Source organism: Microtus pennsylvanicus, chromosome 3 (genome assembly GCF_037038515.1).
Source record: "Microtus pennsylvanicus isolate mMicPen1 chromosome 3, mMicPen1.hap1, whole genome shotgun sequence".
NCBI lineage: Eukaryota > Metazoa > Chordata > Mammalia > Rodentia > Cricetidae > Microtus > Microtus pennsylvanicus.
In genome coordinates this window covers 43,186,249-43,211,235 of record NC_134581.1, presented here as the reverse complement: position 1 = coordinate 43,211,235, position 24,987 = coordinate 43,186,249, and the positions used below count along the sequence as shown (strand labels likewise).

The following is a 24,987-nucleotide window of genomic DNA, read 5'->3' as shown; positions in this document are numbered from 1 at the left end:
CATCAGTTGAGGTTGCCTCTTCCAAGATGACCCTATCTTTTATCAACTTGACATAAAAAACCAACTAGCATTCTGTGTATGTGGAGCGGGCGAAGAGATGCTGTGTGGCAAGGGCCACTTTCTCATTACTGGATTACATTCTCCCTGTGTGCACAGATGACAGAGGCGCCTGGCTAGCTTTGGAGAGATCTCTCCTTTGTTTATGGTTTCCCTCCTTCGGTGTTGGTTTTGTTTAGTGGTAGAGAGGAACTTAGGACTTCGGGCATGGGAAGCTGGGACTCTACAATTCAGTTACACTCCGCTGCAGTCTGAGGTCTTAAATAAGGGCTCTGTTCTCATTCAGAAGGCCAAAGGTGCCCAGGATTCTAATCCTGTCACACTGGGGATCGGATACCATTGTGTAGATTTTGAGGTTACATGGACACTCAGTTTTGGGCAAATGCATTCTAATGCTAGGCACTGAGAGAATAATACTTTCAAAACAAAGAAAATGGTCTGGAAAGATAGCTAAGCAGTTATTAGCACTAACTGCTGTTGCAGAAGACCAAGGTTTAGTTCCCAGCACCCACATGGTCATAACCAGCTGTAACTCTAATTTGGGGTCGAGGGGGTTCCAGCACCCTCTTCTAGACTCTGGGCACTGTATCTATCTATCTATCTATCTATCTATCTATCTATCTATCTATCTATCTATCGGCACTGTATCTATCTATCTATCTATCTATCTATCTATCTATCTATCCATCCATCCATCCATCCATCTATCTATTTTGGTTTTTTGAGACAGGGTTTCTCTGTAGCTTTGGAGCCTGTTTTGGAACTAGCTCTTGTAGTCCAGGCTGACCTCAAACTCACAGAGATCCGCCTGCCTCTGCCTCCCAAGTGCCGGGATTAAAGGCGTGTGCCACCACTGCCCAGCGTGAGTGATTCTTTACCACCACAAAGAATAAGAAAAATACAACACTATTAATCATCAGCGGCAGAATAGGCTAATGCACTTGGGAAGCTGAGGCAGGAGGATAACAAGTTCAATAAGCTTGTCTCCATAAACAAGAACCTGTGTCAAACATAAATAAATATGAAAAGAGCATTTGTTTAAAACTGAAGTTAATTCCAAATGACTGGCTCAAGAGCAAGAAAAATAAGGAAGAAAACTTGTTAGCATTATAAAAGCAGAGCGAGGAACGGAATGTGAAGAGTAATCCACAGAAGAGAAAGCAGTAAAGATAAGGGGCGACAGAAAAGGACTCAGAGGTGGCTGTGCAGGTACAGGCTCTTGCCTCCAAGCCTGGTGACCTGAGATAGATTCCCAGGACCCATGTAGTAGTGGGAGAGAACTGACTCCCACACAAGCCGTCTCCGGACACACAGAAAGATAAATACATGTAAAAATGCTTTTAAGAAGAAACAAGTATCAAATTGCAACACTCTAGTATGGCTTGGTTTGTAAAACATTTTCAAAGCAAGGAGAAATGCTAGAAATAAGAGATACACAGTGACCTTTTAGAAAGGTAACAGGCATAACTTAAGTCTTCAAAGAATTCACGAATGAGTTAGCAGGTAGGCAAATGGCATTGGTGACTTTGCCCTTGGTGAGCCAATACTGTATACCTGAAGGAAGCCTGCTGCCCCTTTGCTTACTTAAGTGAGGCAGGCTTGGGGAGAACACAGGCTTGAGACCAAGGTCTCAGGCCCTCCCACGTCTCAAGACCTTGGTAAGCCTTAGGAAGGAGCATTTTCTACTTGTGTTATGTAAAGTGAGCTTCTCTTCTGAAGCATCGAAGTGATGAAGGCACTTGCTTGTTCCATCCAAGATGTTCTGACTTAGTCCCGATTCTCTTTCTCCATTAGGTTGATGAAAACATGAAAATGGCACAGAAGCGGGATGCTGTCTTGCAGGGGATGTTCTATTTCAGGAAAGACATTTGCAAAGGTATCATGTGTTCGGGTTTCTAGGGTCGGTTTATGCTGAACAGGCAGCTGAAGCTCCTCTGTGCTCCCCTTGGTTGGCAGGTGGCAATGCTGTTGTGGATGGGTGTAGCAAGGCCCAGACCAGCTCTGAGCCAGCAGCAGAGGAGTACACCCTCATGAGCATAGACACCATCATCAACGGGAAGGTACGGCCTGGACGGGGCTTGTCATCAGTGGGAAGATGCAGTCTGGACGGGGCTTGTCATCAATAGGAAGATACAGTCTGGACGGGGCTTGTCATCAGTGGGAAGATGCAGTCTGGACGGGGCTTGTCATCAATAGGAAGATACAGTCTGGATGGGGCTTATGCGATGAGCACCAGCTGGCAGAGTTTATAATGTGTTCTTCTTGTAGGAAGGGGTGTTTCCTGGACTCATCCCCATTCTGAACTCCTATCTTGAAAACATGGAAGTAGATGTGGACACCAGATGCAGTATTCTGAACTACCTAAAGCTAATTAAGAAGAGAGCGTCTGGTACAGTAGATTTTCCCCTTTTCTTTGTCTTGACTCTTTACAGTATTTGACTCACCATGCTTAACAGTATGTCACACTCTAGCCATCCTTTTTTTTTTAACATTTGATAATTCTACAGTTGCATATACCTTAAAATCTTAGGATCACAGTTTTAAATTGAGAGAGCGTTTTCCCCCTTACCTGTAGGAAATAGTGATACATTTTTAAATGTGGTATTTCGATGAGGTGTGGTGGCTGCGGTGCCAGTCTGGTGTCATCTATGTGTATTGCATGTCACTGTGAACTTTGGTCAGGCTGAATAGCCACAGCTCCAGTAGCCTGCACCGCTGGCTTGTGTGCAGCTCTCAGCTTGTGCTGCACAGCAGCCTTCCGAGGACCTTTGTCAGTTTGAGATCTATTTACAGTGCCTCTCCAGTACTTACACAGGGAGCAGCTCACGCAAACCTCGGTGTGAGTGCTAACACCATCTTGACAAAGGTCATCTGTAAGAGCACATCACCTCCAGAATACTTTATCTACGGCTTCCCTTTTATTCTATGTGCTCCTTAACTGTAGGGACCCTGTAGTCCTTTGAAGTAGTCACATAACGGCATCATCTGTAGACATAGCCCACTGGCCTAGAAGGACAACATAGCTCTTATAAACAATACTGACCCTCAGTCCCTTAAGAGCTGGTGGTGTCAGCCTATGGGTGGCATCTATCTAACTGGGATGTATATGCCTGTTGCTGCCCTGCAGTCGTCCGTTTGTCCCCATTAGCAATCTTTTGAATGTGGTGAAAGCTATCCTTTTAGCTCTTAGCATGTAACACTCCCAGGTCATGCAGACTTCACTTTTGGGACATGTGTTTGCGAGTCATCAAATACCCACTTCTTAAAGCACCTAATTTTTTTACTTCAGGAGAACTAATGACAGTTGCCAGATGGATGAGAGAGTTCATCGCCAACCACCCTGACTACAAGCAAGACAGTATAATAACTGATGAGATAAATTATAGCCTCGTTTTGAAATGTAACCAAATTGCAAATGAATTATGTGAATGTCCAGAGTTACTTGGATCAGGATTTAGAAAAACAAAGTCCAGTGGAGGCAAAAGTGACTCTTCAAACTAGACATCCAGCAGAAAGAGGTGCACCGCTCTCGAGCGAGGGACAGCTGCAGCACTGACTGCTGACCCAGGCGGATGCCGCCAACACCACCATGGCCTGTGGTGTTCCTGTGCCAGTGCCAGCGGTGCTAGCAGCTTCTTCAGTAGGTAAACCTGAGTTTGTACATGTATATACTAAAGTATTTTTATGATTAACAATGTATTTTAATAACACTGTATCTAAAGTCATAGTGAACTGGCTTGTACATTTTGAATCCTTACTCTGGAGCAACTAGTGTCTAGGCAGTTTTGTAAATGTAATTGTACAATAATACCTGCATTCCAGAGTTTTAAATGTTTACTGTAAATCTTCCTTTAATACTACCTGGGCCCTGATTCACTGAAATTTACTTAAAAATGCTTTCTTGTAACTGTTTTTTGAGTTGCCTCCTTGGCTGCGTACGTAAAATCACTGGATTGCACTGACGCCCGAGGGTGAGGCACCCTGCCCGTGCTGGTCTTTCCCAGAGCAGTCCCACGCTCTCACCACTGGACTGAACTCAGCCGGCTCTTAGAAAAGAAACTCCTTTGGGATTTGTCTAAAATATACAGACTCAGAGTTCATGTGTAGAGAATATTGGGGGTGATTTTGTTTTTGAAAAGCGAAATCATTCCCTTCTGTACACACCAACAGCTCTGTCAAAGCTGTGTCTGCTCGTCCACCTCCACCGGTTGTCTGGTCACTGTGCTAGTGACCGTCGAATCAGTGCAGCTGCCAAGGTTTCTGTTACTCTTTCTCTGCTTTGCAGTAAGCACACTGGTAGACTGTCTTCTGACAGCCGTCATTCCAGATTTCCCTGAGGAGTATTCTGCATTCTGCTTGCTTTCTCTGTAAAACTCAGATCAATCATGAAATGCACTAATTTTTGTGAATCAGGACCCTAAATGTTTAATTGTAAATAATTTGTTTTATAAATTGCTTTAGCTTTATCTTCTTCATTGTTAACTCAATTTAACTACTTCAGAAATAACTGTACTGTAGATTAAGCCAAGATTTATGGATATAAATATTTACACTGTAATGCCAATTTTGAAAGATTGCAATAAAGCTGCTTCAGCTTAAAACTTTAAGGACTAGGATTGGCTATATATTTCATTTATTTTAGAAATTTAAAGAAAGTCCTTTTTTCCCTCTACAATTTTGTTATGTAAGTCAGGTTGTAAAAAGAATAAAATGTTTGTGGTATAAGAAAATAAAAGAATGGAAATCATGGGCTGATGAAATGTCTGTGATTTAGAGCACTGTTCTTCCAGAGGTCCCAAGTTCAATTCCCAGCAACTGCATGGTGACTCACAACCATCTGTAATGGGATCTAATGCCCTCCTCTGGTGTGCAAGCATACATGGAGACAGAGCACTCATACAAAAAAAAATGGAATTCATATTCAAAAGCTAGTGCATGTATGAGTGGTTTTAAGGGTTTTTAAGTTTTTGTTGTTTTGTTTCTAACTATGTTACCTGGCTACTGATTTTGTACCCACTCTGTAGATCAGGCTGGTCTTGAACTCACAGATATCCACCTGTCTCTTCCTCCTTAGGACTGTTAAAATCATGGGAAGATTTTTAATTAGGCCTGATTGTGTGGTGTCATTTCATCATTGCAGCTCCCCAATCCTTTAAGAAGAGGACCGGTAATAAAGACAGGCAGATCTCCCTTTCACACACACACCCCTGTAGAATGTGACAGAGACTACTTTGCCTTGGGAAATGAATTTTCCTTTTAATCTCAGCCACTCTCATACTGCTGGGCCAGTGATGACACTGGAGACACTTAGACTAGAGAATTAACAAGCCCTGCAAAGCTGTTTTCAGCCTGTCTGGATCTGAGTCCACACTCCATGCCCTCACATAGACTGAGCTCGTTTTTATTGGTCCACACCTTGAGTACAGAACTAAGACAAGTGGAGCCCAGACATGAAGGAGAGGCAGTGGACACAACAGGAGGGCTATCCCAAAGCATCCCTGACGTGAAGGAGAGGCAGTGTACATAGCAGGGGGGCTATCCCAAAGCAGTGCTCGCATTAGGCAAAGGAAGCACAAAAAGGGATTTGATTTTGTTCAGGGACTTCATTCAGAAAAATACTTTAGGGACATTCCCAAGCATGATCAGTTTAAGGTGATAATTTAAGAAGGAAAATGGGTGTGCTTAGTTTTAGAACATGGTTTACACTTTTGAAAAGTTGAAATGGAAAACAAGAACACCTATTGATTGCTGGGTTTTCATCAATTTTAGCTACAAGTAAAGGGAAAAACATATGGGAGGTACGTGCAGAAGCGTGTTCCCCAAAGGGCTTTCCCTTGCTCTCCCTCTGGGCAGTACACGGGCTGTGACTTCCCTGGCAGCGCTTCTACATAACCTGGAGTCCACATTTCTGCATTACTAATAAGCTATGTAAACCTGCTCTGTCTGCTGATTGCATGAATAACAAGATTTATTACCACTTAGCACCCAAGTTACAGATACATCAGCTTAAACCACCAATCAGTATATATCTAGACTGTTCTCTTGCCAAATTTCAAACCAGGCACATTTCAGTTTGACATATATGCTCCACTCCTAACAGAATAAGTATGACCGGCAACTCATGAGCTATACCATTCAAACAGAATTCAGGGTTGTGAGCTAAATTATAAAACACTGACATGAATAAAAGATGCTTTGTCTTCGGTAAAAGTATATGAAGAAGACTTCTGGAACCCCGCTAATCAAACATAATTTTAAAGAGGGAGTTTGGATGGAAGTATACCACATTAGTGAACAATGCTGAGAAGACAAGTTAGTAAGTGAAAATCTCAGTGCCAGGCATAGGATCCTTTGTGTGGTTACAGAAGGCCAGAGGCACCCAAAACGATGCAGATAATTGCCAATGCTCTTGGTTGCTCACCAAGGTGGTAAGACCCTATTGAAGATGCACATGCTTTAATTGCAGGACACAGAACTCCAACTGCCCAGGAAGTTCTCTCACCGCTTGCTTTTATAGTGCCAGAAGGGGCTATGTAGGCTGCTGGGGAGGAAAAGATTAATCATCTTACCCAGTGGTAGACTAGACCACACAGTACCCACCTGCCAGGTAAGAGGTGCCCACTGGAGCAATAGCGAGGAGACTTGGTTGCATTTGAAGCCTGCTCCACAGGAGGAAATGAATGCTGCAAAGTGCTCAGGGGAGAACCTATTGTTATTCTAAAGAACCATGTTGTCAGACTGTCTTCTTGGGTATCCCATAGATTTGTGCCTCTGTCTTGGAGAAGCTTCTTAGTGCAGCGGGTAGTGGCTGGTGCGGAGATGCATGGCTGTTCAGAGTGCGGTGCTCAGCTGCAGATGGGACAGCTACATCAGCACACCTGCCTAGGGCTCAGGATTTCACAGGAAAGGGGCAGAAGAACTAGGAGAGCTGGGGGGCGGGTAGAAGAGCTGCTCTCTGGACGTGACTGTTGCTCGGGAACTCACAGCAGTGTCCATTACCTGCATACATCAGGAAGAGGAAGCGGGAGGGTCTCCTGGGCTCCTCTTGCAGAGGAACTCTTTGTAGTTGATGGCTGCTGGGAGAGGGTTAGGTACTTTTGGGGGAGTATGCCCCAGTGGATGACCCCACAGCCATGTACGTATGGACAGCATTGAGTTAAAAATAGATACATAATTATAAAACTATGAAGTTGGTGGGGGGGTGAGATGTGATGAGGGGTTCTGGAGAGAGCTGGAGGGAAAGGTGGTTATGATCAAGATATATTCTATACATAATTTTCAAATAAATATTCACCTTAAAAAAACCATGCCCAAGCCTGGACTCTGTTCTCTTAGTTAGACACGGCCGTTTTCACCTGCTTCTAACCCACTGGTCACAGAGGAGACCTTGTGGGGTTGAGCGGATCCTCCTTATTTCCAAATTGCCTCTTTCATCTCAAGAGATGGAGCAATACCTTGCCTAATTGAAAACTCAGTGCCATAGATGTCTGGGTTTTGGCACGGTCATGGTTAGGCCCTAGTCTTGGGGTGCTAGGAAGTATATTAGGAACCTGCAGAAACAGGTAATGGGCAAGGAAGATGGTGGTGAGCCTGTGATGGCAGAGTTTAGCTTAGGGGCCTTCTCAGCTTCCAGGAAGCTGCTTGGTCACAGGCGTCTCAGAGGTCCTGGTCATGAGCTCCCCTTGAGGTTAGTTAAGGCCATCATCTCTCCCCAAAGACAAGTGCCTGAGACCTACCAGCCACTCTCCCTTCTACTGCCTTTCCTGTAAGCATTCCACCTTCTCCAAGAACACTTTGGAAGTTCACACCAAAAAAATGCTTAGAAAAGTTGAAAGCTGTCTTGGTGCAGACACCAGAGCAACAACTGTAGACTCAGTGACTTGACATCATTTCTCCGTTTGGGAGATTGGAAATCAGCCAGAGTGAAGCATTAGCAGGTCAGACTCCTGGCAAGAGCTCCTCCTGACTTGCAGATTAGCTTTGTTCTGTTCTGACGGATGGCCCAAGTCTGCTCTGAAAAGGGCATCGATGGCATTTACACAAGCTGCGACCACCATGTGAATCTAACCATTTCCTTCAGGTCCTACTTGTAAATCCCATTAGGAGTCAGGCATTTGAGAGGGTCACATTCAGTCAGCAACAGAAAGGAAGCGGGGAAACCAGGATTGGGAGACCTTGCTCCCACCTCAGCTGGGAAAGGTATATAATTGAACTGGCTGAGAAGCAAAGCCTGAAACAGTCTGACTCTCTTTTCACTCTAAACACGTGGGAATGAATCACGGAGAAGTATGGAAGCTGCCCCGAGAAAGAGCAGCGTAGCGGTGACTTGAACTACACTGTTACAGCACAGGCTGTCCCAAGAGAGAAGCCAAATACGATGCGGCTGATGGAGGAAGGTCATTGGTTAAAATAAAAGAAGCTGCTTAGCTCTCATTGGTTAGGAGATAGGTGGGAGGAGTAAACAGAACAGAATGCCGGGAGGAAGAGGAAGTGAGGGCAGACTCAACAGCTCCCTTCTCGGGAGCAGACACCTCAGCAGAGACGCCATGCTACCTGCTCCAGGGAAGACGCACACTATGAAGCTCCGACCCAGGATGGACTTAGGCTAGAATCTTCCCGGTAAGCGCACCTAGGGGCGCTACACAGATGATTAGAAATGGGCTAAATTAATATGTGAGAATTAGCCTAGAAGAGGCTAGATAGGAATGGGCCAAAGCAGTGTTTAAAAGAATACAGTTTCCGTGTAATTATTTCGGGGCATAAGCTAGCCGAGCCGGGCAGGCGGCTGGGGTGTTTGGGGACGCAACCCTGCCGCCGCCCATATTACTACATGCGGCCTGTGTAATTCAGTGCAGAAAGCTGAGTGACGCTGGGTTCCTAGCAGTTACTCCAGAGTGCCCAGTACTGACTGGAGAGCCAGCAACCTTTGCAGCGCTAGGCTGGGTTTCTACCCTAATCTGGGTGATGTGTCAGTGTGCTGTACACTTAGGATGAGGGCACTTTACACACTTCATGGCCAAGAGAAAGAGTGGGCAAAACCTACGCAGTAAAGAAAGTGAAGGCAAAGCCTACTCCACGGTCCTCCTGTGGTACCCATACAGGGTATTGCCTCCCGATCCTCCTCTTTCTGCTGCCTGGGGGACAAACCTCCAGCAGCACAGGGCTCAAAGGGAGTCCAGGGAATGCTTTTATCTGAGGAGGGTAAGGGAAAAAACACACTCTTGATGGTTTCTTTCAGACCGTTTTTTTCTTTCTTTCCTTCTTTCCTTTTTTTGTTTTGTTTTGTTGCTTTGCAAGACAGAGTTTGTGTAGCCTTGGCTGTTCTGGAACTCACTCTGTAGACCAGCCTGCCTCTACTTCCCAAGTCCTGGGATTAAAGGCATGCACCACCACCGCCCAGGCAGACCTTTGCTTTATTCTTTTGCTATTCTTCTCTCTATCCCGAAATGTCCCTTCTGTCTCTCTTGGCGCTTTCCTTCTAACTCTATCTTTATTCTTGATGTTTTTCTTCTAACTCTAGTCTTGATGTTTTCCTTGTAACTCCTTCTAACTCTACCTTTATTCTTTCCCTTTCAGCTTATATACCTCAGCAAAATCTTTCAGGGAATATAAAAATTTCAATATGGTTACATTCTATTTTTCACATGAATGATTATAATGAATACAAGTAAAAAACATGTTACATGATTAAGCATTTTAAATATTACAGGTGAAAAACAAATTATCTCAAGAGCCCACGTACATTCACACCCAAGCAACTTGTTTCAGATTAACAGTGTAAGCAAGCAAGGTTTTCTTTTCCTGGCAGGCTGCGTTTTGCGGTTACTAAGGAAGGCCCAATCACTTTAGGAAGGCCCAATCACTTTATTACTTACCTTGAAAGGTGATCTTATAAGGAATCACAAGCCTAAACTTTCATACATGAAAAACAAGCAGTCAGCTCTACTTTAAACCCTTAGGGTACCTACCCACTCATCATTGTTCTTTATATCAGGAGACCGAGGGCAGACATGGGTATAAGGAATTAATCATCGCCATTGCTCATCTCCCAAGCCTGTGAAGAAAGGCACGTCAGCTAAGGAGAACTGGACTGCTTGGTTCTTGTTCCCTGACCTTCCAGTTCCCCACTCAACTCTGTGCCTTTCCAAAACCTTAGATTGTCTTCTTGGATTTTTTTCACCTCAAAACTATTTAACAAAACCATCTTAGTTTAACTTTATTTTTAAGGTCTTGTTTCAGCTATGATGCACTCCAACATCTGTGAACACATCTCTCAACATTAAGATTTAAAGAATTTAAGCTAGCTGGGCTGCTGGGACTCAATTGTTTTTCTTAATCATTCACCTGCGTGGCTCCACAATAGAAATTCACATATTCTAGCGGTGTGACACTTCCTAGCTTCGCTTTTTATCATCTGTAGTGTCCGTATTACTACATGCGCTACGGTACTCTGCCACCTGCACTGCGGGGATGGTTTGCAAGTCGGCTGAGGGCCTGGAGATTGAAATACACACACACACACACACACACACACACACACAGAGAGAGAGAGAGAGAGAGAGAGAGAGAGAGAGAGAGAGAGAGAGAGAGTGAGAGAGAGAGAGAGAGAGAGAGAGAGAGAGAGAGAGAGTCATCCTTGAAACAAGAATGCTAACTTTATTGTGTTCCAGGGCAGCTTATGTAGTGCCTTCCCTGACCAATGGCCACGCCCTAGCTCTAGGGATCCTTCAGCTGCAAGCCACCAGAAATCACTCCCCTGCCATCAGGGTCTTGTGCTCAGAGCAGCTGCAAGCACAGGAAAACAAGCTGTTTACTCTGGCAGCCAAAGGGTCACAGGAAATTCAGGGTCTGGGGGTCCAGAGTCCCCAACAATCGTCAAAACTCTATTTAACATTATCAGCTAGACGGTACAGCTTAGGAAGAAAACATCTTTATAATAATCCACAGGTCAAAATGCCCAGTAGAACGGGATGTTTCCGTGAGATAAACACACCGCGTTACAGGCAGTGGGGTCTCCCCACCCCATTCACACCATGGCAGATACCAGGGAGAGGTGGCAAACACGCAAAGGCACAGCAGAAGCAAAAGACGGTGGAGTCGGTGGTCTCCAGGTCTTGCCGAGATTCATCCATCAGGGAGTTTCCTCCTGGTGGGCTGACACCTGAACCTCAATTGCCACCTGCTGCTCCTCTGAGGTGGTCACCCGCACCTCTTCCTCCTCAATTAGCCTCCGACCCACCCCTCTGCCTGTTACTGTACCACACCTAGTTTTCAAAGTGAACTTTTCTAGGTTGTTTTTTCATGTGTATATGTGTGAGTGTATGTGTGTATGAGCATGCACATGTGTGTAGGTGACTGTGTGAGTGTGTTTGTGTGTGCACACGTGTGTGTGTATGTAGAGGCCTAAGGTTGATGGTGGAATTCTTTCTTGATCATTCTGGATCAGACAGCACACAAGCACTTCCAGCATAAAAGAAAGCATGCAGATTCAAGTTCAAACCTGTGGGGAGCATACTTATGGGCTGGAAGGTGCTTGGCGATTTGGATGTCCACACAATATTTGCCTTTCGAATACGCTTAGCTTATTCACACAAACATTTCTTACAATATCATGATAGTATCAAAGTAAGACAGACATCTTACCAGACGAAGAGCCGCTGATGGGGCAGAAAGGCTGCTATGGGGTCCCCCTGGGGAATCTTCTTCAGTGAGGACACTTTAGAAGCTCACAGGCTCCACCCACGTTCACCTTGAAGCCCAGCTGCGGCAGGCTGGGAGGATGGCCTGGCAGAAGTCCCACAAGATCCTTGAGATGGCTGACAGGTGGGCCTACATGGGCCCAAAGACACTGTTGGAAGTTCAAGGGTCACTGAAGCCAGGACCATACATGGTATATTAAGCCCTCTTGGGGATAGGAATTCCCACCGCAGAGGTGAGGCCATGCAGAAGCATGGCAGCGCAATCCTAGAGACCATTTCCACAGTTCCAGTTTTTGTATTATTTCATCAGGAGGTAGCTTTCCTATCTCAGGACTCACAGCTTGGGGCTGCTAGTTTACGTGGGGCTAGCTCATTAGCATATCAGGGCAGGGCCTGGGCTAGGCTATATCTGAGCTGCCCAGTGGCCTGCCTAGGACTTACCAGAGCTGCCTGGTGACAATGCTCAGGCATCACAATGTTCTAAGTCACACGAAATGGTGTTTTAATTTACGCAAATCTGTTTCGACCATGTTCCTAACAAAAACCTAATGTTTGCATATACTGTTCAGTGAGTAGATAAATAACAAATCGAACCTCTTTGTTTCTGAAACTTGCATGGGTGGGCAATAAAAAGGAAGCATAGCCTTCTGTGGGGCCTTACCCCTACTGCTGCGCTCTCAGAGGAGGGTCCTCTGTAACAGATGACATGCCCAAGGGACTCTAACCAGCCTAGTGCATCTTCCTAAGAGCCACCTTTGAAATAGACATTTTCACAACGCAAGGAGAAATCAGAACAACAAGAAAACCCCCACGGGCAAGCTGAAGGCTAAAGCTGGGGTTCCTGGGGAAGGAAAGGGTGTAGTAAGCTCTTTCTCTTTTCAGTCACCTCAAACATGGACCTAGTGAGTTTCCTAGAGTCTTTGGATTTGGCTTTGTTTGGTATCAAAATAGAGTTATGTGTTTCGAATGCTCTCAGCCTTTTCAGAAGGTGGAGGTGCTGGGCCTGTTTAGAACAGCTGGGTGAAGGTAGCAAAAAAACCTGGGACTGACTGGCCTGGAATTCAAATCAAAACAATCTGTCTGCCTGGATAGTAAAATGTCCAAGATGTGACACTATGTTCCCAAGTCCTAGACAGCCACAGCTGGTCTGTGCTTTCTCAGAATACAGCCCCCAGCCTGCCAGAGCCACTCCATCAACTCCAGGTGTGCTCATGGGTCACGTGTCCACAGCAAAGTCCATTTGAGTGAGTAGTGGAGACTCACTCCCAAAGCGGGCTCCTGTCCCCAGTCCTTCCAGGACGGCTGACATTAGGGTTATCGTTTGCTCCCTCTAAACCTCAATTTTCTTCTTTTCAAAATGTATAAAATCTCAATACTCTCTCCAATTTACTCCAGGGCCGACATGGCTTCTACATTAAAACCACACTCTTTTTGTAGCTAGGTCTGAGAGCCAGCCATTCGGGTGGTGCCTTTTCATGCAGTTTCATGCAGCGTTCTGGCTGCGGCCCTCTCTTTTAATTGTCTGCCTTTCACACCACCGTTAAGCTAGTCAGCAACGGTAGCTCCACCGCTACCAGCAGCGTCTAGGCCGCAAGAGTTGCAGCCTGAAGAAATTCTGCTCCCTCAGGCACCAACTCTTTGAAAACTACTAAGAGAACTCATCTAAATCTCTGTCCCACTGAAGAATTCAAGATTGAAAGGTTGAACTTCTTCTGTTGAGAATTCTCTGTTCAGCTCAGTGCCCCATTTTATAATTGGGTTGATTAGCCTTTTACGGTCTAGTTTCTTGAGTTCTTTATATATTTTGGAGATCAGACCTTTGTCAGTTGCGGGGTTGGTGAAGATCTTCTCCCAGTCAGTGGGTTGCCTTTGTGTCTTAGTGACAGTGTCCTTTGCTTTACAGAAGCTTCTCAGTCTCAGGAGGTCCCATTTATTCAATGAGGCCAATAATGTCTGTGCTGCTGGGGTTATACATAGGAAGTGGTCTCCTGTGCCCATGTGTTGTAGAGTACTTCCCACTTTTTCTTCTATCAGGTTCAGTGTGTTCGGACTGATATTGAGGTCTTTAATCCATTTGGACTTGAGTTTTGTGCATGGTGATAGATATGGATCTATTTTCATTCTTCTACAGATTGACATCCAGTTTTGCCAGCACAATTTGTTGAAGATGCTCTCTTTTTTCCATTGTATACTTTTAGCTCCTTTATCGAAAATCAGGTGTTCATAGGTTTGTGGGTTAAAGTCAGGGTCTTCTATTCGATTTTATTGGTCGACTAGAGAAGCTAAATAAGAAGGAGAACCCAAAAAAAATATAGGCATCCTCCTGAATATTATTCATCAGGCGATGAAAGGAGACAGAGACAGAGACCCACATTGGAGCACCGGACAGAAATCTCAAGGTCCAAATCAGGAGCAGAAGAAGAGAGAGCACGAGCAAGGAACTCAGGACTGCGAGGGGTGCACCCACACACTGAGACAATGGGGATGTTCTATCGGGAACTCACCAAGGCCAGCCGGCCTGGGTCTGAAAAAGTCTGGGATAAAACTGGACTCGCTGAACACAGCGGACAATGAGGACTACTGAGAACTCAAGAACAATGGCAATGTTTTTTGTTTTTTGTTTTTTGGTTTTTTTTTTTTTTGATTTTTCGAGACAGGGTTTCTCTGTAGCTTTTGGTTCCTGTCCTGGAACTAGCTCTTGTAGACCAGGCTGGCCTCGAACTCACAGAGATCCGCCTGCCTCTGCCTCCCGAGTGCTGGGATTAAAGGCGTGCGCCACCACCGCCCGGCGGCAATGGGTTTTTGATCCTACTGCATGTACTGGCTTTGTGGGAGCCTAGGCAGTTTGGATGCTCACCTTACTAGACCTGGATGGAGGTGGGTGGTCCTTGGACTTCCCACAGGGCAGGGAACCCTGATTGCTCTTTGGGCTGACGAGGGAGGGGGACTTGATTAGGGGAGGGGGAGGGAAATGGGAGGCAGTGGCGGGGAAGAGACAGAAATCTTTAATAAATAAATTAATTAATTAAAAAAAAGATTGAAAGGTTGAGGTAGACCCCTGCTCCCCAGAGAGGCTGAATATCAAGCAGCTTACCTAGCTCACCTCCTCGCGTCTCCTAAGAAGTCCTTGTGTTTTTGCTCCCCATCTTTATAAACCCTTCTCCTTCTGGCTCCTCCCTACTACTTCCTGCCTGATGGTTGCTGACGCGGCCTCTGAACGGCAGGTGAATTTTATTTAATGAAACACATCTTTGCAGCATTAAACACGTGTTCCATAGCACAACCAAAAGTAACACACCTTACAATTATATTCTACATCGTTGGTCTTGTCTGTTTTCGTTTACAAATACTCCCCAATTCATAGACCTATTCTGAACCGCTTACTGCAAAGTGAAACTCCATATTGAATTTTTGTTTTTATGTATATGGGAGTTTTATTTGTGTGTATTTCTGTACACCAGATTCATACCTGGTGAGCCCAGAGGCTAGAAGAGTGCACTTGGATCCTCTGAGTCTGGGAAACTCCATATTGAGAGGTACTTTAATCCTATTCTTATATTTAGATATGAATGACCTTCCAATCTAACATAAGCTGGTAAGTCGGGGACTTGTTTTCATTACTGCTACAGGGATCTGTTGTTTGGTTATGCTGTAGTTTTTTTTCCCATTTTGCATGCAGTAGCCTGCACACACACACACGCGCGCCCTTCACATGTACCACTGCATACACATGGAGGTCAGAGGACAACTCTCCTGACCACCTTACAGGACAAGAAATTGGACTCGGGTTTTCAGGCCTGCACAAAAGCACTGTGCCCTGAACTATCTACAAGCCCCATTGTCCTTATTCAGTTATAAGTGAATTTGTTTTGTTCTGTTTTGGTTTGGGGGGAGGGTTGTTTGTTTGTTGTTTTGGGTGTTTTGTTTTGTTTTGAGACAGCTTCTTACTATGTACTGATCTTGAATTCATAGAGATCTGCCTGCCTCTGCCCTCCAGAGTCCTAGGATTAAATGTGTGCACCAGAACCCCTGGCTGTTGTCAGGGCTTTACCACTCTTGGAGTTTTTCTTTGGCCAGGCGTTATTTAGAAGTGTGTGACTTGAGTTTAAAATCTTTGGGAATTTGTCTAGGTATCTTTTTGTTATGCTGTATATCTAGCAAAATTTCTTTGTTCCCAAAATATTCTGAATTACTCTAGTACTCTACACTTAAAAAACTCATAAATAGCTCGATATTTGCCCTTTCATGGGAAATATTCCATATTAACTTCCTTACAATGTCCATTTGACACCTTCAGGTAGGAATTTTCACTGTAAATGTTCAAATCTTCTGTATTCCTGCTCCCCCCTTTAGTAACTGAGGTGGCAACGTTACTCACAATCCAATGTTGGTAGTAATATGTTTTTAAAAACCATCAGTAGTAGCAAAATAAATATATTTTACAAATGCAAAAAAAATCAGTAGTGATAACTCACAAAAACTCATTAGTGAACTGCAATGCTATTATAAATAGGTGAAAGACAGGAAAGAATATTTTAGCAAAGAGTTGAAACAGTGGGCACATAAACACATGAAAAGCTGCTCAGCGTTACTAGATGCTATGGAAAGGTAAAAGAATATGGCACAGTTACTAGAAACACAGAAATAAAAGAAAAAAAAGATAGTGTAACTAAGTTGCTGGTCAGGACAATGGAAACAGCCACTCTGGGAAACAGTTTCAGAGCTTCTGATACCGAGCATGTAATTGCCATCTGGCCCAGATGAGAGATGGAAAGTCCTGTTTGCACAAACGCCTGTTTATAGCAGCCTTATTCCTGGAAGCCATCCTTCAAGGGCTCTTAAGCAAACAGTGGTCCATCTCCACCCTCTAAGACCGTAGTAACAAATGGGATGAACTCTCAATCTGAGCAGCAATCTGCATGGATTGCCCAGTGAATCACACTAAGTAAACAAAGCCCCGTGTCACTTAGGCCACTAGAGTTTCAGGACAGGTAATGAGGATACAGGAGAGGAACTGGTGTGATCAGAATTGGTGAATCAGTGCAAGGGATTCTGGGGATGATGGAGCTGCTCACCATCTTGCCTGGGGTTGTGAATACAGGAGCCTACAGAGATGACAGAACTGTGTACAATGATAACACACAAAGAACAGTTGAGTTAAAACTAGGGCAGCCTCCAGTTGATGATACTATACAGCCTGGACAACCACGGGCACTGGAGACCATATGATAAATGATGCAGGGGGGTTGTTTGTTTGTTTGTTTTGTCTTGGTATTACTTCCTGTAACTGTGTATTAGTCTATAACTATCTTTGCTGGCATTCACGCTGGTAGCAAGTGATGCGTGATTCTACACACTTGACACACAGCATCTCACTGACCTCCACTATGTCTTCTGCAATAGGACATCTCTATTGCTGGTAAAGGGAATGACTCTCTGCTGGGTGGAGTAGTTGTCCAGTCCAGGGAGGTCTTGATTTAGTGACCTTTTGATGCTGTATACAGAGCACTAGATGATTTGTGGAAAAGCTTAGCCTCTGGTCACACTGCCAGTGATTCGCATTTTAATTGGAAGTGACTTAAACGCTTGGTGCTTGCTCCATGGGGAGGGGAATGCAGTATGAACTTTTAGGGTTCCCTGACCTCACCTTATGGCAGGCAGAAGGCAGAGAACGTGAGCAGAGATGGGGGAGACAACCTGCAACCTTTGCCCTCTAGTTGGGCCCCATAAGCTAATAACCATTTAACTATGAACTCACCAATGGATAAATCCACTACTCAGTAGATGAGTTCAGTGCACCTCGGATTCAATTACCCCTCTAAGCCCCACTTCTGAACATTACCACGTTTGGGTGTCAAGCCTTCACCATAGGGATCTTTGGAGAGCTTTTCATATTTGGATTAATTCAGGCACACATGCCAATTCTCTCTACCCCTTCAAAGCCTTCCTTCCAGATGGCAGGTCATGCCCTCATGGGTTTTGATGAATTATATCTAAATTTAAATCTAATATTACGTAAATAATATATTGTAAAATTAACTTGCTCACTTTCATTTTTTGAAAATTGACTTTTGAGACAACAGCTTTGTAAGTTCCTTGAAATTCCAGCAGTGTCCCCGTGGTGGCAGTATAAGACCAGTCAGTATCCCTGCAGCCTCTGGGACAGGGAACAGGCCATGGCTAAACTCCAGAACTGTGAAATGCAAAATAAGGTTGCTCTGAAGGGGGATAAAGTTCCTCAAGCATCCAGATAGTTAACCTTAGAAACAAAAGAAACATGGCACATTTTCCAGACAGAGAAAACAATTTCTTATGGGGGAAACAAAGTATCTCCTCTGTGAGAGCAGTCTTTTTATAAGTCTTGGACAGCAGCCAGCAGTAAACACAATAGCCTGTCCACAAATGTTTTTCCTATTTTCTCCGGCCCCCTGAAAGCAACATTTGAGAATAAATAGTTCAGTTCTCCTTTCCTGGTTGGTTCCTATGGCTGTAAACAAGGGGACAACTGGCCCATAGAAATGTCCCATATTTCTCTTGGCTGCTTGAAGTCGAATGAACCCCCTGTCTGGGAATTACACTAACAGCAATAAAGTTCTCAGCCAAGGTTCTCAAAGTGCTTTGTGGAGAGTAATAAATATACCCAACCTCCCAAACACACCAGGCTATAAGCATTTACTCACTTATAGGCAAGTCTAATAGAAACCTAGAGTGAGGGTCTTTGTTATAGCGGTTGTTTGATTTGGTTCTTTAGCGCTTGGAACAGGCCTTGCGTCTACTTCATGACCCTTAGTTGTGGCTGATGGGACTAGAGGCAAAAAGCCAAACACAGCAGGTGTCTCGGAGCCAGTGAGGGTCTGCCCTCTGGGAATGTCAATTAAAACCCAGGCACAGTGCCTCCTGTAGTAGATGGACTTTAGGGAGAAAGCCCAGACTCCTGATGCTGAGGCCTTGACTGTCCAACTTGCCTTACATTCTGAAGGGCTGACAAATGTCCTACCCAATAAACTCATAACCTAGTGTAAACTTATTTCCAGTGAGTCTCTGCTACATGCATCTCCTGACAAAGATATCATCTTTCTATGCAAAATTCAATATGGTATTTAAAAAAAGAGTATGATTTGCTCTCAAAATGAACAGATTCTCTGGACTTTAATCCTGCTTTTTGATTCCAAATTTTATTGTTTCCTTGTTCTCCATAAATACAGAAATGATAGCATCTGCCTGGTGAAGTCACTTAAACAGGAAGTATTCATCTGGCTAGGTGCCCAGCAAGATGCTCAATTAAAATGAGCCTGGGACCCCACCTTCATCATTCCTATAAAGAAAAGAAACAGAGTTTGGAGGTGGCAGCAAGCAAGGCTACTTCTGAGCTGAGCAAGAGGCACAAGAATTGTGAGCCAAGGTTCCTTTCTGCAGAGAAGGGGTGTGCCTCATGTCCTTGAAGCCTATAGTGCAGATGAGAAAGAACTAGGGGTCTTGGGACCACTGCTGCAGAACAGAAGTACAAAGCAAGTTCATCCTTCCTAACTAAGCCATAGCCTGGTGCGGGAGAATTGTCTGTATTCTGTCAATCATATTTTAAATAAACGTTGATTGGCCAGGCAGGAAGTATAGGTGGGTCAACAGAACAGGAAGTAGAGGCAGGGCGAGGAGAACAGGAGTATTCTGGGAAGAAGGAAGCCCATTCCCCCCACTCCTGCCCAGACTCCGAAGAAGCAAGATGGGACCTGCTCTGCTGAGAAAGGAACTGAGCCATGTAGCCAACATAGATAAGAATAATGGGTTAATATAAGTGATAAGAGCTAAAGCCGGGCAGTGGTGGTGCACGCCTTTAATCCCAGCACTCGGGAGGCAGAGGCAGGCAGATCTCTGTGAGTTGGAGACCAGCCTGGTCTAGAAGAGCTAGTTCCAGAACAGGAACCAAAAAAAGCTATGGAGAAACCCTGTCTCGAAAAATCAAAAAAAAAGAGCTAATAAGAAGCCTGAGCTAATGGGCCAATCAGTTTATAATCTTATGGAGTCCTCTGTGTGATTTTCTTTGGGGTTTGCCAGCTGTGGGGTACTAGGTGGGACAGATACCCCAACAAGCCGGCCCTCATGTTACAATAGCCCCTCCTGCTACTGCTCTCACTGAGAAAATATCCACCCCATCAACTCAACAGCCTGACGTGTATACCCCTCGCTAGGCATTTTCAATGAAGGCAGTGAGGATGGCAGACAGAAGACCTCGGGTCATGTAGTTTCCTACCCCACTGGGGAAACTCCAGGTGGATCCCAGGAGGCAAGTCCTGGCTCCCTCTCATCTGTGGGTATCCTGGGCTTCTTCCTCGTGGCCTTGTGGGGATCTATGAAGTTTACAAGGAGAAATACCATCTCCTGGTCTCATGACATTGCTAGCTCCCTGTTTCATCATTCAGAGGAGTGGATGCTGACATGCTGAGCCAGGGTGCCTAGGGATGAAGCAGCATCAGAGCTTCCAACAATAGACATAGACAAATTCATAGAGACAGAAAGGGAACGGTAGCTGCCAGCAACTATGGGAAGAAAGAATGGGAGTTGTTGTCTAATGAATTTAGGATTTCAGTTTTGTGAGATGAAAAACAAGTGTGGAAATTGGTTGAACAAAATTATGAATGTACTTCACTACAATGCTCATAAGGCATTGTTAGTGAAGATGTAAAACGGTTGAAGTGATAAGCTTATGTTATAGAAGTATTTTGCCAGTTAAAGATAAAAATATATAGTTAAAATATTTTAAGGAAAGGAACGTCAGTGGACCTATGGGACAATAAAAATACACACAAATGTAAAGCAAAGACTCAAGTGCGATTGATTTTCACAGCAAATCTTGTTTGCCAGTACAACAGCCAATGCTGGCATTAATGAAGCAAAAGGCCACGGTCCCTACTTTAAAGCATTACTCCAAGTGCTTTAAAATATTCATATCTTTGCTCTTGCTTTCTATTATGTCTTGTAAAGGTGATTAGAAATGCAGTGTCTACTGAATGTGTATTTATATCTATTCAAAGATCTTCTCCTGTAGTAGGAGGTTGCTAGTTATTTCCCAGCTGCTCATCCCCGAAATAATCACACAGAAACCATATTATTTGCAATACTGTTGGGCCAGTAGATTAAGCATGTTTTTTGCTAACTCATATCTTAAATTAACCCATATCTATTAACCTGTGTGTCACCACAAGGCTGTGGCTTACCATGTAAAATTCCAGTGTCTGTCTCCAGCAGGGCTACATGGCTTCTCTTCACTCTGCCTTCTTTCTCCCAGCATTCAGTTTAGTTTTTCCCTACCTAGCTAAGTTCTACCTTGCTATAGGCCAAAGCAGTTTCTTTATTCATTAACCAATAAAAGCAACACATAGACAAAAAAAAAACTTCCACACCATTCTCCTTACTGTTATTTGTAATAAACAAAATCAGAAAATCCAAAGCTTAGCAATACATAAATGGTTGCAGATGTTACTTGATAGAATGTACTTCATGTAGACCATTCTGCAGCTGTTAGAAACTGTATTTCCAAACAACTGTTAATGGCATGAGAAAATTGTTGGTGTAAAGTTAGTACACGAAGCAGGGTTAGGAACACCATATACACTGTATAATATCTGTCAGTGCATATGTAATGTGCACACTGAAATAGGGCTGATAAGTGGAAGTGGTCCCAGCTAAGATTACTCCAGGGCCTCTGCAGAAGATCCCATCGCACACCGGGGCTGCTTGCCAACAGTTTCCAGTTAGTGGACACCGGGGCTAATGACAATGCCAACCCCTTCAGGTCTCAAGCCTATTTCCTCATGTCTTAAACTCTAGATATAAAACACAGTCTCATCGCTGTCACTACAAGGCTCATGTGGTTATGTGGTAGTAACACATACACACACACACAAACACGCATGATCACACATACTCTTAGTAAGATCACTACAACATTTGTATCCTTAAGCATTTGCCATAAATCACAGGAGGTCTTTTTTTAAAAACTTTATTCTACAGAGCAACTTTCAGAAAGTATAGATGAGTAAGCCAATGTAAAAACTCAGTTTGTTAAGTCCTGTTACTCTCTCCATTCCCTGACCTTATCTGACAATAGACTTCTTTTATGGAATAGGAGTGTTTATTACCCTGTAACATGACTTCTTGGGGATCATGGTTACTCTTGATGTGACAAGATTAAAACAAGCCTTGGAGGTCAGTAACAGTACAAATAATATTAGTGGTATATCAGCCTATACCTCACTGGACCTGTAGGGTAGCAAGGGCCTTTGGGAGTATTTGACCATTAATAGTAATAGAAGTCAATGATTGTGGTAATAAAAGTTTCCATTTGACTTTCAATCAGTTTAATTGCTGCTTTTAAGTCAGTTACAGACAATGCTTACTGTCTATGTAGGAATGGTCATTCTTTCTTTCTACCATCTTGTTGAGGTGTGTCTTTAATTTAAATCAGTGTCGGGCATTGAGGTATATCTTCCAAAAGACATGTGGAAGCCTTAAAACACACACACACACACACACACACACACACACACACACACACACACATATGCCGGTAGCTGTGAACATGGCCATATTTGGAAACAGGTTTTTCTGGGAGGTATAACTAAGTTAAGATGAGCTCTAAATCCATTGTCTGCTGTCCATCATCAATGTCTGCTGTCCATCATCAATGTCTGCTGTCCATCATCAATGTCTGCTGTCCATCATCAATGTCTGCTGTCCATCATCGATGTCTGCTGTCCATCAATGATGTCTGCTGTCCATCATCAATGTCTGCTGTCCATCATCAATGTCTGCTGTCCATCATCAATGTCTGCTGTCCATCAATGTCTGCTGTCCATCATCAATGTCTGCTGTCCATCAATGTCTGCTGTCCATCATCAATATCTGCTGTCCATCAATGTCTGCTGTCCATCAATGTCTGCTATCTATCTTGACTGGCGTCCACCAGTGACAGCTATCGAAGCCTGTTGTCCACAAGTGACTGCTGTACACAAATGACCACTGTCCCTTTTTTTTTACTGGAGACATACAGACATGCAAAAAGGAAGGTCATGGAGGCAAAGATTGGAGTTAATGTTACAAGGTGATTATTTACCTCTAGAAACCACCAGAACTTAGAAGAGAATTCTTCCCTGAGCCTTCAAAAGGAATATCCCCTGACAGTGCCTTGATTTTCCAAGGCTAATCTCCAACCTGAGAGAATAACTTTCTGCTGTTTGAAACCACCCAGCTTCTCGTACTTTGCTAGAGCCGACCTTGGAAACTGATAGTCAAGAAAAGCTGAAGCATGCTGCTCACTGCCTCAAAGAGCTCTTTTCTGTTTTGAGGTTTACCCACTTTGGGAGATATCAGCTACTAATATATTTCCTCTTGGTTAGCAGTCAGAAATACTCGACAGGTTCTGGAATTTCTCAATAATGGAGCCAGGTCCAACCCCCTCCCCACTGTTCTAGAGAATGTTCAGTAGTAACTTGCTGCCAAAAATATACCAAAGGAGAGAAGTGTTTCTCCTGATGTTTACTATCTATTCCATGTCATATTTAAAATAGGCAATAAGAGCTGTAGCTATGGCATCTTGATGACACCTGGCATGCAAAAGATCTCAGGAATTTGGCCCAAAGAAGTGAATGAGTGCACAATGGCCACCGTGTAGGGTGAACATGCATGCACCTGTTTCTCACAACCACAGAATCCTTAGTTAAACAATCTTCTAAAGTCACGTTCAGTGGTAGTTTGAAGGTAATTGGTCACCATAATCTCATAGGGGGTGGCACAATTAGAAGGTGTGGCATTGTTGAAGTGGGCATGGCCTTGTTGGAGGAAGTGTGTCACTGTGGGGGCGGGTTTTGAGGTTTCCTATGCTCAGGATACCACTCAGTGAGTCAGTCAGCTTCCTGTGGCCTCCATATCAAGATGTAGCCAGCACCATGTATGCCTTCAGGTGGCCATGCTCCAAACCATGATGATAGTGGATAGAACCTCTGAAACTGTATGTGAGTCACCCCAATTAAATGCTTTCTTGATAAGAGTTGACATGGTCATGGTGTCTCTTCACAGCAATAGAAAACCAAACTAAGATACTTCCTTAGTTTTGTGGACAGAGAACAGAGAAATTTTCCTGCTTCCTTTCTTATAAGTTAGGTAGACCTCTGCCTGTTCTAGCCTGCATCACTCTACTGCAGAAACAGTTACCACGGTGGTCAAAACAAGGGTATATGGATATCCGGAACAGCACTAACACATTAGGCCATATCAGCTACCATCCTTCTGAGACCACAGCAATGGTCTGACTCCAGATGACCCCAAAGGCAGTAAAGATTCACTTCGACTGTTCTAACTTTGTCGGAAGAACATAGACAACTCCTGGCTCCCCATGAGGGTAGTTGCTGTGTGATAGTGGGAATTGTTTTTTATGGAGAAGGATGGGAAAAGCAGAATCGAACACCTTCATGAGAAGAAAGCTGCTATAGGCCTATAGGGCCAGGCTTTCCTCAGAGAGGGCACACAAGCTAGTTGTCTGACTCTGTCCTGCAGTGCTTCGAAAGAAAATGGCCCTCAAAGAGAGTTGGCACTATTAGGAGGTGTGGCCTTGCTGAAGAAGGTATGGTCTTGTTGGAGTAAGAATGTCACTGCAGAGGCAGGCTTTGAGGTCTCATATATATTCAAGCTACATGCAGTGAGACAGTTTACTTCTCGTTGCTTGCAGATCAAAAATGTAGAATTCTCAGGGCCTTCTCCAGCACCATGTCTGCCTGCACACCACCATGTCCCACCATGATGATAACGGACTGAACCTCTGAACTGTAAGTCATCCAACTGAATGCCTTTTCCTTTTTAAGAGTCGCCGTGGTCATGGTGACTCTTCATAGCAGTAGAAACCCAACCATGCCAAGGTCACTCCTGGTTTCCTAACCAGGAGAATTGTTGTGCTTTCTTGCTTTTGTCCATAGTTCTTACAAAACCCCTCATTTTCTCAGGAGTCTCCTCTTCCTTCAGCTCCCCTCTTGCGGGAGGCCCGAGATGTCCCACCAACTAGTTGATAGCGATTCCTTCTCAGGCAGCAGCAGCTTCCTGTGTCTTCTCCCTTTGGACTTGGGGAAACCTAACAGCTGCAGAATGCATCCTGGATGGGGATTAGTTACAGTTTTGTTTCAGACACAAAGATCTGAACACCCAGTCCCACAAGGCCCACAATTTAGCACACTCAGTTCACCAG

The 24,987-nt window shown here is 44.3% G+C and overlaps 2 protein-coding genes across 2 annotated transcripts in view; both read left to right on the top strand.

Annotated features, from left to right (window-relative positions):
- The window catches only part of Gclc (glutamate-cysteine ligase catalytic subunit), a 40,006-nt gene extending 35,342 nt beyond the window's left edge, over positions 1–4,664 (top strand). Inside the window, exons 13-16 of the mRNA XM_075965157.1 lie at positions 1,852–1,933; positions 2,014–2,117; positions 2,326–2,446; positions 3,347–4,664. Coding sequence (XP_075821272.1) covers positions 1,852–1,933; positions 2,014–2,117; positions 2,326–2,446; positions 3,347–3,558 — 519 coding nt within the window. The 3' untranslated portion in view covers positions 3,559–4,664. The remainder of the gene's footprint in view (positions 1–1,851; positions 1,934–2,013; positions 2,118–2,325; positions 2,447–3,346) is intronic.
- Positions 1–24,987, top strand: part of Elovl5 (ELOVL fatty acid elongase 5) — a 318,923-nt gene that overhangs the window by 126,950 nt on the left and 166,986 nt on the right. The window lies entirely within an intron of this gene.